The following is a 14,301-nucleotide window of genomic DNA, read 5'->3' on the forward strand; positions in this document are numbered from 1 at the left end:
GCGGAGACCGATGAGTCTCGTCCACACAGGCATGCCTGAAATTTCAGCTAGATGGGAGCAATGAAACGTAGGAACCCTATTACGTCCAGCTACAAAATAGAAAATGTAAGGAACGATTACAAAACCACCTACGATATATTACTGTAATACGATAGTGGTTTATCCCTCGGTTCTGGTGATGCGCCACTTTTGTACTTCGAATTAGCCCCCCTGTACCTCGCTGGGTGGGCTGGCCTTTTGGGCCATGCCAATAGCCCAGACACCTCCGTGCTGAATATATATATTCTGCCCAAGTATTTTGTCTTCTTTCGTCTTCAGGGAGTCTCGGGACGCTACATTACTTTCCTTAAAATGTGTATTGATGCATATAGCATCAGCCAAGTGAAAAAAATATTGCAAGCATTCGAATTTGATTGCAATTCGAGTTCGATGTTGATGATTTTTGTATCAAATTTGAATATTATTATTGTATTTTAGCAAACTAGACAGGCACCCAAAATAATGCATGCTTTTAAGCCATTTTTGCTAGCATTTACGTCGCTTCTCTGATAGTTTATTGGTCGTGTTGATATGAGCTGGCATGAAATTCCGATTTGGTATTGTATACGCGCTTGATTCAACGGCCCTTAGGTTTCCGAAATTCCACGCGCATTTGACTACGGCCAATTATATTTCACACTGCAAGTTGTCACTTTATTTTAGTGCGCAATAAATGATGCGTATTTTTAATGCTGAATTTGCTTCAAACTTTTTACTCCGGTTGCTTTTTTTGTGTTTCTATATTCACAATTTTATAGCTTAGGCTACTGAGTCAATTTTTTTTATTTTCTGCTTCATTGTGATTCTTTCAAGGGAAGGCTCTATGTTTTTAGTCAAGCTGATAGCTTTTTTGTCACTCCTCTAACACCCATTTTGTGATTCTGAATAATTTTTTTCACAGTTTTTTTACTTTTATTGCCGTCATGCTAATTTTGGCCACCTTTTTCGTTTTCACTCTTCATATTATCTTTTTAGGTTCCCCTATATTTTTAATTTTTTAGGTTCATGGAATCCGATATGTGGAGTTTGTTGGCTGAACTTCTGACTCGGACCGTCGGCCAGTCAGCTAATTCCGAAATAGAAAAAGTTCGCTCACTTATCCCAGAAACTGACGTCCACTTACAAAACACCGTCAATCAAGTGGATTTCCTTCTTCATCACTTGGAGGAAAAACACCGTCAGAGGATCATTTCTCGCATTCTGGGTGATATTTCCGTTTGTGTGGAACATATTTGGCAGTAAGTGATTTCATTCTGGTTTTGTTTGATGGTTTAGTAGTGTTTCAATGCTTGTTTTTTTTCTTATAACTTCCATGGCTAAATGATACAGCTAATCTGACCACACTTCATCTCGCTTTAAAAGCACCTCAAAGTTAATATTCTTGCTGTTTTAATTCAGCTACTCGGCCTCGTGCCTGAGGGTTTGTTATGGTGGAGAGGACTCAAATGAGAGTGTTGTCACAGCTTGCCGAGTTGCTCTGCAGGAGTCCTGGTACACCGATACCGGTTCTCCCGGTTTTTCGGGTAACTCGCCCCTGGATTCGTCTAATAGCGGCACGGCCTCTCGTTCGGTGATCTATCTTAGTCCTGCTGCTCCATCACACTTGCGTCGGTGGCTGTCGCTCAATGTAGGCGTTCTTTTATCCGAAAATTTTTTGCATGTTAACATGCTTGCTGCTACGTTGCAACCCTAAACTGTCCCCCTAACCACCAGTGCACCCATTCAAGCATTTATTTGTTCGCTAACGCCTGCGTTCGACCCCATACTTTACTGCCAATCTCTGCTCTGCCTAGTCACTCGTTTCTTCTTTGATCTTTGATGTGTCCACTCATACTTTGTTCATTCTTTTCTATTGGTGTTATTTATTTCCGCCCCATTTCACTTCATTTCAACTTTGTTCTTGTGAATATCTCTAGTTCACTGACTTCCACTTCATCGATTATGAATCCATCTCCTGTTTTCTCGAATAACAATCCTTTACAAACTTTAGTCTCAACCTGAAAACTTTTTAGATAAATATTTGCCTTTACATTTCTTACAATGGTTGTCCAACAAATGTTCATTCGTGATAGTAAAATAGTCACGTTTATAAGCATGCATTCCTCATATCTCTGGTATAATGGGCATCTAAATAGGAAATAAATTGAGTGATTAATATTTCCACATATAGTTATAGGTACCTTATTCTCGTTACGTTTGCGTTTTTTCACAGCTCTGCTGCTCCGGTCTCCTAATCACCGTCTTACCTGCAGAAGATAACAGCACTTTGCCAACAATTGTGAGTTGTGTGGAATTTCCAGTTTCATTGGGTAGCATCTTGACGTTGGGTTAGCTGACGTCTTAAAGTTAAACCATAAAAAAGACGTGCGGGCATAGAATACAGCGTCTTGTACCTCCAAGCACCAATCATTTAGTGTCCTTCAAGGCTAATAGCTTGTCTTTTTTCAAAAGTGAATCGAGCAAACTAGGCCTGGAGGTCAATTAGCTTACAGCTTGTGGAGTCTTGCAAGACGTATACAGTGGTGCTCTATCGGCATGATGTACAACTCTATTGCGCTCTCTATTACTTTATCCTTAATTTGAGTTCTCACATCACCAAATGCCACTTGAACTTAATGGATGTGGTTGCAACTTGTCGGCTTTACAACTCGAGTTTAGCCCGATTTTCACGATGAAGAAGTTAGCTACTCGTCAATTCCAGTGTTTTGTGCTTTGAGAAATTGTGGAGCAGTAGAACGATCCTGTAGGGAAATGGTTAAAGTAAACAATGTGGTTCTGGTAATGAATCACTCCAAGTCAGCCAGACAGGTGGTTGCATTGTGTGAAGGGGCAGGATGCTGCGTTTACTGTTAAGAAGTGGGTGAGTAAGAGCAACCGTTGGTAACGTTGAACGTGAAAGATGATGAAAGAGTTGGTTTGCATCTACCTCGACTGATACAGAGAAGTGAGTAGTGGAGAGATGGACTGTGTGTCTAAGCAAATGAGTCCTACCAACAGGGAAGAGCAAAGGTGAAACACTAAGAAATGGCCTGATAGATTGAGACCAAAAGACTACCACTTTGGTCCACACTTCACTTCATTTTATAATGCGAAGACGTGCTGTACACTTTTAACGGTCTGACTGACCAACTGACTCGTTGAGTGACCGACCGACCTATAATGGGAAATGGCTGTTGCATTGCAACTTTTGGCGGACGAACACATTGTTTGTCATCTCCGAATGATGTACCAACGTCCCACTCGGCATCTTCACTGAGGTATCACTTCTCCGTTGGAAGACTGCACTTTGTTTGTGCGTCCGTGTGGTACGCTGCTGTCCGAATTGTTCACCTATCGAGGGAAAACAGGCAACAAATGAGCTTTTATGAATACACAGCAATGTTTGTCAAGGGCTGTTGTTTCCTCGCAAAAAATCAGGTCAAAGAAGAAGTTGAAAGCACCATTTTTTAAAGACAGTCCAGGGTCTCACACTGTTGCAAAATCTATCCTTCGGAAGACTTTTGATTTTTTTATGGGATGTGAGATGTTGTTTCACCCTCTTTATTTCTCTAGGTGATGTCATTCACTTGATCGCACTTGAAATAGATTTGAGAAAAAAGAATGAGATGGAAATAAAGGTGGCTAGGGCTAAGTTATTCAATTCTTACCATGAAATATTGTCTAAAGTGGACTTCACAGTCGGCTTGTATCCTTTCAAAGAGGTATGATGGACAGCTAGTGGTAATTATTGTTTTGAGCAAATTAAATATCTACTTCAAACCCTTCTGTAGTTTATTTATTTTGTATACTTAACCTTTAAATTATGGTAAATATGAATTTCACGTTATTGTAGTTGTGAGTTGACTACTACAGTGTATTTTTTGAGTCACTCATAAAAGCATATGTTGGAAATAGCCTTTTTGCATGCATAGACAGGAACCTGGAGGCAACTAACCTAGGTAACATGGGTAGTACAGTACCAAGCTTACAAGCGTGAAGGTTATTGTGTTGGAGAGCGTAAAAAATGTGCGTTTTATGCAGACACTAATCCCTCCATTATGCTGTGAGAATTGTCTTTGCGATTACGCCTCTAAGTTAACCATCCGAGCAACAGGAAACATTCTTTGAAATACTCATAAGGATCCATTGGCGACTCCTCATCTCTGCAAAGAAATTTTTGAATTTGATGGTACCTATGCATGCTGACGATTTTATTTGATGCATTCATTGCAATCTGGTAGCGCAGTGCGTTGAAGCCATTCATTTGCTAAGTAGGATGGATGATGTTTCTCAGCTAGTGAGTTTCATTTGTCATTTACTTGTACTGGGAGAGTTGACCTAAATATTCGCTCAGGTTTGCTTGCAGACTTCATTCCCCTCATCAACTATCCTCTATCTAGAATAATACTAGCTTTTGACTTGTTTATTTATGATAGCGACCCATTGGCGATGTCGATAAATCTTGTGCTACCGCCTATAGCAGGTGCCTTCCTTTTATAAGATTATGACATCCCACCAGCGAAATGGGGTTACTGTTTTGAGGTGAATCCGATCCAAGTTGATCTCATACTTGCTTGATAAGTATGAAGACATCGCAGCACTGCGTGTCATTCCTGAAGTTTCGTTATCGATGTGCGGAAGGTCCAGAGGCGACAACTTTTTATCAAGATGGTGACAACCACAGAGATTTGAAGTGTTCGCTTCATTAAATACATTATTAAAGTATATATAGTTTTGCTTTCATAATGGTTTTGTTGTGTTTCAGAGTGTTCCCTACTTCGAAAGATTTATCCAAAATGACCTTCACCTTGGTCGACAGCCCCTGCTCCTCATCGCCTATGCAGGTCAAATTTCTAATGCTACCATTTTTTCCAATCCTACTGTTGTATTTTTAAATATTCTTATTAGTGGAAGTTTACTGCTAACTTACATATACCTCATGAGTGATTTACTCAATGGTCCTGTTGTTCGTTCTTCAACCATGTAAGTTCCACAGAAGTGTTTGAGAGGAGAGAAATGATATACCATTAAAAATGTTAAAGGAAAAAAGTAGTGGCACTGAAAGAAGTGGGTGCGATTTCAGATTTGAGTACCGCCTAAATAAGTTTGATATTTTCTACCTAAAAGGCAAAATTATTGTCTAAATTATCGTTTAGCCTATACATACCCTCTATTGTTTTTGGTCACAATTAGCTATTTAAATGGATCAGTTAAGGACTGTCTGTTTCCATTCATGTTTTGTTTTCGATTCAAGACTACAATTACAGGTGGTGGTTTCATTTTTCATAAAACACCAGAATGAGTTGTCAAAGAAGTTCGTTCAGTCCCTGATGAAAGCCACTGTCAACTTTTCGCTGAGGGCTTAGTTCTGTCTACTCGATGCAGCTTGATATTGTGAAATAAAAACTTTTAAGAAACATCCAGGACTAACAAATTAGTCGAAAGGAAATCCTATTCTCCGTCTTACAAGGTAGTGCAGGGCCGTAGTGAATGGACTACGGAGATATGTGATATTTCTACCAGTAGCATCAGACGGTAGAGACAGACTATTTGGAGCGTATGTTCTCCGTGCGCTGTGCCGTGATTTCGTCCATCGGATTAGATGATACGATCGCGGATGAACTTTGGTATAGCATGGATTCGCGGGCTTTGGACGGCTACGGTCAGAAAGTCGAGGTTCGTCAGTGGGAAAGTCGCAAGTAATTGTTGCGTGGCACCGGAAAATGTGTAACTCATAAAACTTCGAAGAAGAAAATAAGATATATGATCTACCTTGAAGTATTGGTTGATGAGGAGGAAGCAGTAAGGGAGGTGTTCTTACTGCAACTTTTTGTCGACTAGACACCTGTTCACGATCAACATTGAGGTCACTGAAATCAGAGCTTCTTTCATTGGCAGATTGCTTCTGTTGCATCAGGAGAAATGCATGACTTCATGTTTGCAAAGGCGGAACAGTCCCCTCATTAACGACCGTGTATTTCAACAGGTTCAACACTGACTGGGAGCTCTGACTATCTGCCAGCCCTGGCTCGAATCTGTCGGCGTCACAAAATTTGGCTTCATGTTGAGGGGTATGTGTTGTCTTTTTTTTTCTTAAAAATCCTTTTTTTCGGAACTAAAGCTCTTGATATCTGTGTTACCCCTTAGACTCTCCTTTCTCCGTTTGGCGCTGCTTACCAGCCCACCGGTAAAGCCCAGCTGGATGACAACGATTAATAGCATTAATTTGGAGCTATCACTCTGTTTTGGTCTACCCCGATCCCTGAATATTGTAAGTTTCTCGTTTTTTTTTCCCTTTTTGCTAAAGAGGGTAGTACGTAGCACCTTGTGTATCCTATCCTTCAACTTTCGATTAAGTATGATCGTATTTTCAGTTAAGTGGTTAGTATTCACTTTTACTTTATGACTTCTTTAAAAGTCGTATCCTAGAGAGAAAATGATTATTTTTTTTTGACTTAAACTAAAGTTGTTTTAATGTCATTTTGCAATTAAAAACCCACTTCCTTACCTCTTTTCATTCAGCCACCAGCTCGTATGCTGAATCACGTCGTTAAATAGACAATTGAAACCAATGGTATTGTGCCACATACTTTTTGCTTCGTTTAAATGTTGTCTTTGGGTTTGCCTATGATCATTTCATTGTTTAGGTCGGCATGACTGCCTCGGTGAATTGCAGGAAGCCCTAGAATAAAAACAATGATATTAATTAATGTGTCACAACTAGGAGCTGTCTCGGGGAGGGCCTTATCTGGTTGATAGTGGAACTTCTCACATCAAGCATTTATCCAAAATCAAACTGGAGAGAATATTGTGTCCTCACATTATGATCGCATAGTATCACAATCATGTCAGTGTTCCAAGGAAGCTTTTGACTCGTCCAAGTTCGTCTCCTCTGCGTTGCTAGTCCATGTGCGGAACTCATGACCAAAAGACGATATGGCTTTCTCAGTTCTCTTGCGAGTCTTCATAGATTCAGTCATTCAAAATAGACATCTGCATTACCTAACCAGTAAGAAACAAGTCAATGTCACCAACAATGTGGCATCTGATTTATAAGTCAAGACAGGGATGGTAGCAGTCCAGAGTACGTGATGTGGAAATCAGAGTTGATGCTAATCTCTTTTACTTCCAATTCACAGCTTCTCCAACAGGAGTATCTGATTTTCCTACAAGATTCTCCAATATTTATTCAGTTAGATCATTCAAACCCCATTTTCATCCTTCTAGTCTACGACTGTTGTGGTCGTAGCATTTAATGGGCCAATTCATTTGAACCAAAAATAAAGAATATTTACCTATAAAATAGCCATTTTCTCTCCATTTGATTCAACTTTTTGTAGCTCCTGATGCAGTCAAAGATGCCAGAGTCCATCCTTCTTTACCTGAATGTCTTTCCGTTAACAACGGCTTCCGAGGAGACGGAGGGGGCGACATCACTACCTTCACGCTCACTCCCCTCCACCTGCCTTTCAGATGCCCTCTTCGCTTGGTTCTCGCTTCGTATCCAAGATGGTAGCCATGTCAATCGGCTTCGACATGCTGATCATCTGGTAGGGCATCTTTCGTAAAAACTTTCGGTATTAATCTCACAGAAGTCAATATGATTGTAATGATTTCATCTGCGAAGGTTTGCTCAGTAGCAGATCGTAAAATCTGCCACGTAATTAGGTCCGATGCTTGGCATATCTCTGTTTTTCACAATTTGAGGTCGTTAATTTAAAAGTCATATTCCTGTTTGAGGGCAAATCAACTGGTGTGAGCATTCTCATGATCCAGTTAGAATTCTTCAGCATTACTTTCTGGAAATTTTTCCCAATTAAATTCCGCCGCCCTCCAGTCAAACGGCTTTCCTCTCATTCAAATGGACGACTTTGTAATGATATTCAGTCACCTTTCTATGTGTAAGTCGAGGCATTTTAGCCAAGTGTTGGCACTTTTACTGAAACAACACAATTTTCCGCTTGTTAAAATTTGCAGTGCTAAATTAATGTTTGAATGGTAAGTTGAGCCCTGTGCAATGATTCCTTTAGACTTGATGTTTGTTTGATGGCGGCTTTTATGCAAGGACGCTCTTAATCTCTGTTTCTCAAGAAAAAAAATAGGATATGTCAGCTGTTTCTTAAGTGCTTGTGTTCTTTCAATGCTAATCAGACGGTAGTTCTTACCCTGCAGTAAAGCTCTTTAGAATAATTATCCGTATAATTAGATCCTAAGCTGAATTAGGTGTAAGACTTATGCGGCATACCGAGACTTTTTTGAAGGCGAAAGGGGCCATAATACTCAGGCGGAATATACAGATCCAATATACAGTAAGGCCTGGGACTACTGGTAAGGCCTAGGGGCCAGCTCACTCAGCAAAGGTGCACTGGCCATAGCACAAAGTGGTCCCTCATCTTTGGAGCGTCATCCCCGGCGCCCCCCTTGGTCAACCTGCCTTGTCAACCATCACAACGTAATCAGCGATGTAATAACAACACCTGTTAGCCAACCGCGCCGTCATTGGATCTCCATGCAACTGCGGAGGTACTTGACCGCAAGGTCATTGATCCATCTTGACGATCCTACTGGATATGACATTTCCTCCTGAATGGGGACTGGATTCGGGACAGGAAATTGTGCTGGTCATTGCGCGTGTTCATAACTAGGTGTGGGGACACTGGCCTAAAAGCAAATTTTGTATTGGAGGCCGAAATTTAACACAGTTTCGTGAGGGTAGGGTTTCGATACTAATCCTCCTTGCCACTTTGTTCCCAATGCACTGCTTTACCCGGTCATAGTTATCTGAGATTTATCCAGCTAGTAAAGAAGTGGAGGAGCTGTCGCGAGTACATATTGTCAGTATGCATGTATGGTAGGGAAACTCTGTAATGACGCTTTTCCAGATGGCTCGCGGGCAATGTTGCTCCCGTTGTTAATAGTTTTCCTGCAGAACAGGGGACTGAGATAGTTGCCAAAAATTGATGTCATTTTCAAGCCTTCTATATGGGATCGTCACAAATTCTCCCACCTGTAGCCTATGCACTTCTTCTGCTCCGCTGAGGTTTATCACCCGGTAGTAGGAATAAGGATAGATGTCCTTTTAAATCGGGCTCATATTCCGCTGCCACCAATTTAGTGCTCTGAGACTTTCTTAAAGACTAAAGAAGACATAATACTCCACACAAAGCAATGCCTAAGGCTACTGGCATGGCCCATAAGCCAGCCCTTTAGGTGAAGGTACACTGGCGAAGACATCAAAGTAGCCCTTTACCAAAACCGAAGGTTAAACAAACAATCAACTCCTTGCACTTAAGCAAGCATTACTTACTTTTGCTGTTGACTATCCAGCTAAGCATTATCAATAGTTTTTGAGGGATTTAATGCATAATCAGCTATCATGCTACTCTTATAGAGACATTAACAGGTTTTTTTGCTTCATTGAGGTCAGGGAAATATTCAGTTAGCTGTGTTTGTGGAACTTCATTTACAAAATCTACGTTCTTCCCTCATTAAGGCTTACTTTACTTAAGTTGCATTTTCTGCTAGTCGTCTAGGTTGTAGTAATCCTTTTTCAAGGGTACGTTGATGGTTAAAAAAACTTATAATGAATTGTTCTGTCACCAGTTTATCACACATACACACACACGCACACACACAGAAAAAGCTGCCTTCGGCGATGAAGTGGTGCCTCATTGCGGTGAGGAGTCAGCGGATCGTTTGGGGATAGCCACCAACGTATTTGCTCGCCCGACCTTGCAATGCAGTAGCCATTTCCCGTCATAAGTCAGTCGGATATTCAGGCAGTCAGTCGGTTGAACAACTAAAAGTGTGCCTCACGTCCTCATGCTATAAGGTGAAGTAGGGAAGTGAAGGAAAATGTAATGGTTTTTCATTTTTTTTCTCTTTCCAATGGGTGAAACTCTTTCGCTTAGACCCACTAACCCCTACTTAGCGCCCACCACCTCCCACTACCCACTTCTTCGCCGCGGTTGGAGTAGGTGCAAACCAACGCTATCACCTTCCATAATCTCTCCTTCAACATTAGTGGCAGTTGTTCTTCCCACGCATTCATCATCTCTTATTACTTAATCGTAAACACAGCATCCTGCCTCATTGATGCAATGCATCCATCCATCCACATTGTTCAACTATTTCTCTACAGGAATGTTCTGCTGCTCCACACTTTTTTAAGATACAAAACACTAGAATTGACGAGTAGCCGCCAACTTCTCCGCTTTGTAAAGCTAACAAGTTGCCGTCGCATCCATCAAGTTCACCTAGCATTTGCACGCACTTTACTAGGCGCAGCAGGTTAAAAAAATGTCATTGCATTGAGTCATTGCCGTAAACCGCTTGAACCGTCACTCGCTGACTACTTCAAAGGCGCTCTCCAATTAGGTATCCATGAGCGCTGCCGCAACGTCTAAACAGTAAATTTTCAAATCTCAATTAATCAGCAAAGCTTTTGCGTTCAAGCTATCGAAGTTGTTTTTTCCCCGCTGAATAGTTTTTGGAGTTGGTTTCCTAAAAATAGAAGTTAGTCTTTTTTCGAAATAACCAATCACACCCTCATTTCGTTAAACTCTTCTTTCGTTGGTGTTTAAAGCTACCTCCTGGAGGTTTGTTCCATTGATGAGGTCTCTTTAAGGAGAAGAAAGTTTGATGATGTGGCCAAAAAGGAGTCGAGAAACTTACATCTATTTTTGATTTACGAGCAGGTAGACATGTCTCCACTTGTAAGAGGCTACAGGAAGGGGGAAATTTTCTTTTATACATGCGAAAGGCCCATACTCACTAGCTGGTGTCCAAGCGCTATTAATGCGTTGCTTTACTCTGTTTACCTGTCTCTTTCCATCATATTTTTCTAGACTGCGTACACGCTTAAAAAGATGGAGTCCCTTCCTTCAGTCGAAATTTTCGTAAGTGCTACGCATTTTTGGTTTTATTTGACATCCATAATTCATTATTATTCTACTTACCTTTTATTTCATTCATCAGCCATCACACCAATGCCTCGGCGTCACAACTTCCAATGGAGATCGTGACTCCGACATCTTTTTTATCAAGATGTTGGTAAGTTAAGCCCACACTGCCCCAACACTCATCATTTCGTCTAGGCACAAAGTACTCACCTTTTTTTGTGTCGTCTTTAGTGTGAGAATTCCGTGCATTGTCCACTCATCCTCTTCCGCTATGTTTTATCCTCGTCTCAAAGTAGGTCCCTTTTTTACTCCATTTTTTCCTGATAAAATGACATATCTGTAGTGTGTTTCTAGGCTTCATTGCCACACAAGCGATCAATTTTCCCGTCTCAGCTTGTTACACCCACTTTGTGGTTTTTTTTAGAAGGCTTTTTAAATCTTTCTTTTTACTGCGTGCTTGATTCATTTTTTTTTTCACTAGGGGAGTTAGTAAATCCTCGGATTATAGCGTCATGCAATTTATTATAGAAAGATTGTGAGAGGAATAATTCCTGATCTTTGTGCTTGGGGCATACGCTTAGGTGGTGCAATATTGTTGTACTGGTGGCATCACGTGTATTCCTCAGATTCCTTCACTGCCTTCAGCTCATCAGCAATACTCATCAACCTCGGTATATAGCCGGTTGAAAGAGCCTTCAGAATGGAATCTATTTCAACTCATACTTATGACATCTAGGAATTGCCTAGCCACCAGTCTGGTAGAAATCTCTTGACACTCAATCACATACACACACACTTTTTGGAATGAACTTATAAATTCCAGACTCTGCAGTTACTCCCAGTTTGTCAGAGTCTATTTACGTGGACCTTGCCTTCTTATGAGAGGAGGAGATATCAAGCCTTCAGGTCATTGCAATCCATTTTTGGCCCCTGCTGATTAATAAAAGTTCTTGCAATTTTTGGTAGAGTTCACTGCAACGGTATACTGTGGCTCCTCAAAGGGCTAGCAAAATTCATGCGATGTTAATGCAAAGGCGAGGGTTTGTTGGTCTGTTGATGCGGTTCTGCTTTATCCCAATTGTGACTTGCCACATCGTCAAATGTCACTTGAACCTGATGGATGTGAATGCAACTTGTCAGCTTCACAAATCGAGTTTAACCCGATTGTCAAGATGAAAAAGTTAGCTACTTGTCAATTCCAGTGTTTTGTATTTTGAGGAAGTATGGAGCAGCAGAACGATCCTGTAGGGAAATGGTTGAGGTAAACAATGTGGTTCTGGTAATGAATCACTCCAAGTCAGCCAGACAGGTGGTTGCATTGTGCCAGTGAGGCAGGATGCTGTGTTTACGACTTAGAAGTGCTGCATGCCGCATTTGAATGCAGTGATTGGAGATGATGAGTGTGTAAGAACGGGTGTCAGTAATGTTGAACGTGGGAGATCGTGAAAGATGGAAGATGAAAGAGTTGGTTTGCTCCTACTCCAACTGCGATAGAGTAGTTTGTAATGGAAAGTGGTAGGCGCCAAGTGAGAGTAGCTAGGATTGTGTAAGTCTAAGCAGATGCGTCCCTCCTACAGGAAGGAGGAAAGTTGAAAGATCATGTAATGGCCTGAAATGCTGAGGTCACTTCTCCACTTCACCTCACAATGTGAGGCCATGCTGCACATTTTTACCTGCCTCACCGACTGACTGAGTAGCCGATTGACTTTGGTGGAAAGTGACTGCTGTATTGCAAGGTCGGCCCAACAAACATGATGTTTGTCCTTTCCAAATTATGCACCCTTGTTGCACATCACATTTCTACTGGGCCATCACTTCATCGTTGGAAGGCCACTTTGTGTGTGTGTGTGCGCGATGAACTGGAGACGGAGCTAAGCGTTAACGACAAGACTCCACCTGTTTCCTGCATCTCGCTGCTACTTGACATCACACAAAGACAGTTCTTTCCTTAAGAGGCAGTCAGTGGTAGAAAATGCGTGAGAAGTGTTATTCTTAGGTTCACAAGTCCACACAATCCTCGAAATCTCTTGATGCATTGTTGGTGTGATAGAAAGAGAACATTGTTTCACTCTTTACATTCTTCTGGTGGCGTTTCCCCAAATGATCCTCATTGCCTTTTTTCCCACCAGCTGATTACGTCAAAATCGGAATTACCTTCTAGGAAGTAACCGTTAGGTAGAAACAGAGGTGCTAGGACTGGTTTTTTGCATCGGATGAAAAAACCATATGTAAAGTTGAAAAGCACAGGCTTTTGTTTCATTGTGGATTGTAAACGTCTTCACTAATTGATGCAAATGCTTCAATTTGTTCAAATGTCTGCGAGCTTTTGATGTCCTTTTTGTGGTTAATTCCTCCTGTTCTAGCTGATTGTAACAAATAATTTCCTACTGTGGTCTTTTTAACCCACCAAATACCGGCATTGTTTTTCTTCTACAGTAATTTTTCTACCCCTAAAACATGCTAGCTAGGAATAAGCTTTTTGTCGAATGTACAGTAGAGGTCGAAGACTAGTAGAGATACACCAAAAGTGTGGAATCACAGACGTGAGATGCTGGAAGTGCCGTTTTGCTACCGTATAACGAAGCAGTAAAGTTTGGGGTTTTAAATATGGGAAAATTACAACTTTACTACTTAATAGCCTACGCGGTGGTCAAAGTCATCCTTCATCCCACTGTTTTTTTTTTAAATCATAGATGTTATGTCCGAGTCCTCGGATGCTCGCGTGGACAAGGATCAGGATCGACCAATGGATCGGCGTTTTCTCAACAGTCTCAATCACTGGGTGCGCTTATACTTGACTTGTGAAAGGCTAAACTTTCCAAATTTGAAACCAAAATGTTTAAAAGTTATTTTGAAGTAATTTTCAGACCGGAGGTGAAGATACTATCAAGGCAGGACGACTTTCTAGCAAACGTTTCTTTACCACCGAGACAGTCATCTGTGATTGTCCGTTCTAGTGCTCCGAACGTCCGTTTACGGCCTAGATGTTGTCGTTGAATCTGTCGCACGTTAGGGCCAAGTTCTCTCACGGTGTGTGTCACATGGATCCCCAAACAGCTGACATTGGGGTACAAGTACTCTTTTTTCTAAAAAACAAAACAAGGAGAGAGAGTTTATGGGTCCGTGCAACTATAAAGTTTTAAAGAACTACTGACGTATTGCGTAATTAGATGGAAGTGTGGGATCTTTCTCCATGGGGAATGCGAGTTTTTGAATCAGGCGGATGAACATAAATTGGCACGATGTTAACGCCTCTGTGCCTCATTATTTAGCTGACGGCTATTTTAGCTGCAATTTTTTAATCTACCAAGATTGATCAAATAGGGGGGGGGGGGGGGGAGAGGTTACCGGTTTTCCCTTCTACCTTCGACTCTTACCTTTT

General features: G+C 41.2%; 1 protein-coding gene across 1 annotated transcript; it reads left to right on the forward strand. All coding sequences in view use genetic code 11, as the record gives it.

Annotated features, from left to right (window-relative positions):
• Positions 1–1,044: 1,044 nt before the first annotated feature.
• Positions 1,045–13,876, forward strand: EGR_07195 (Pyridoxal-dependent decarboxylase domain-containing protein; the record flags this gene model as incomplete). Its single annotated transcript, XM_024496444.1, has 13 exons — positions 1,045–1,277; positions 1,438–1,666; positions 2,252–2,317; positions 4,784–4,903; positions 5,545–5,698; positions 6,005–6,089; positions 6,166–6,289; positions 7,359–7,568; positions 10,866–10,916; positions 10,996–11,070; positions 11,151–11,211; positions 13,613–13,701; positions 13,787–13,876. The coding sequence occupies 13 exons, from the start codon at positions 1,045–1,047 to the stop codon at positions 13,874–13,876; spliced, it is 1,587 nt and encodes a 528-aa protein (XP_024349121.1).
• Between the last annotated feature and the right edge of the window lie 425 nt (positions 13,877–14,301).

This window comes from Echinococcus granulosus (genome assembly GCF_000524195.1).
Source record: "Echinococcus granulosus chromosome Unknown EG_S00072, whole genome shotgun sequence".
In the NCBI taxonomy this organism is placed as follows: domain Eukaryota; kingdom Metazoa; phylum Platyhelminthes; class Cestoda; order Cyclophyllidea; family Taeniidae; genus Echinococcus; species Echinococcus granulosus.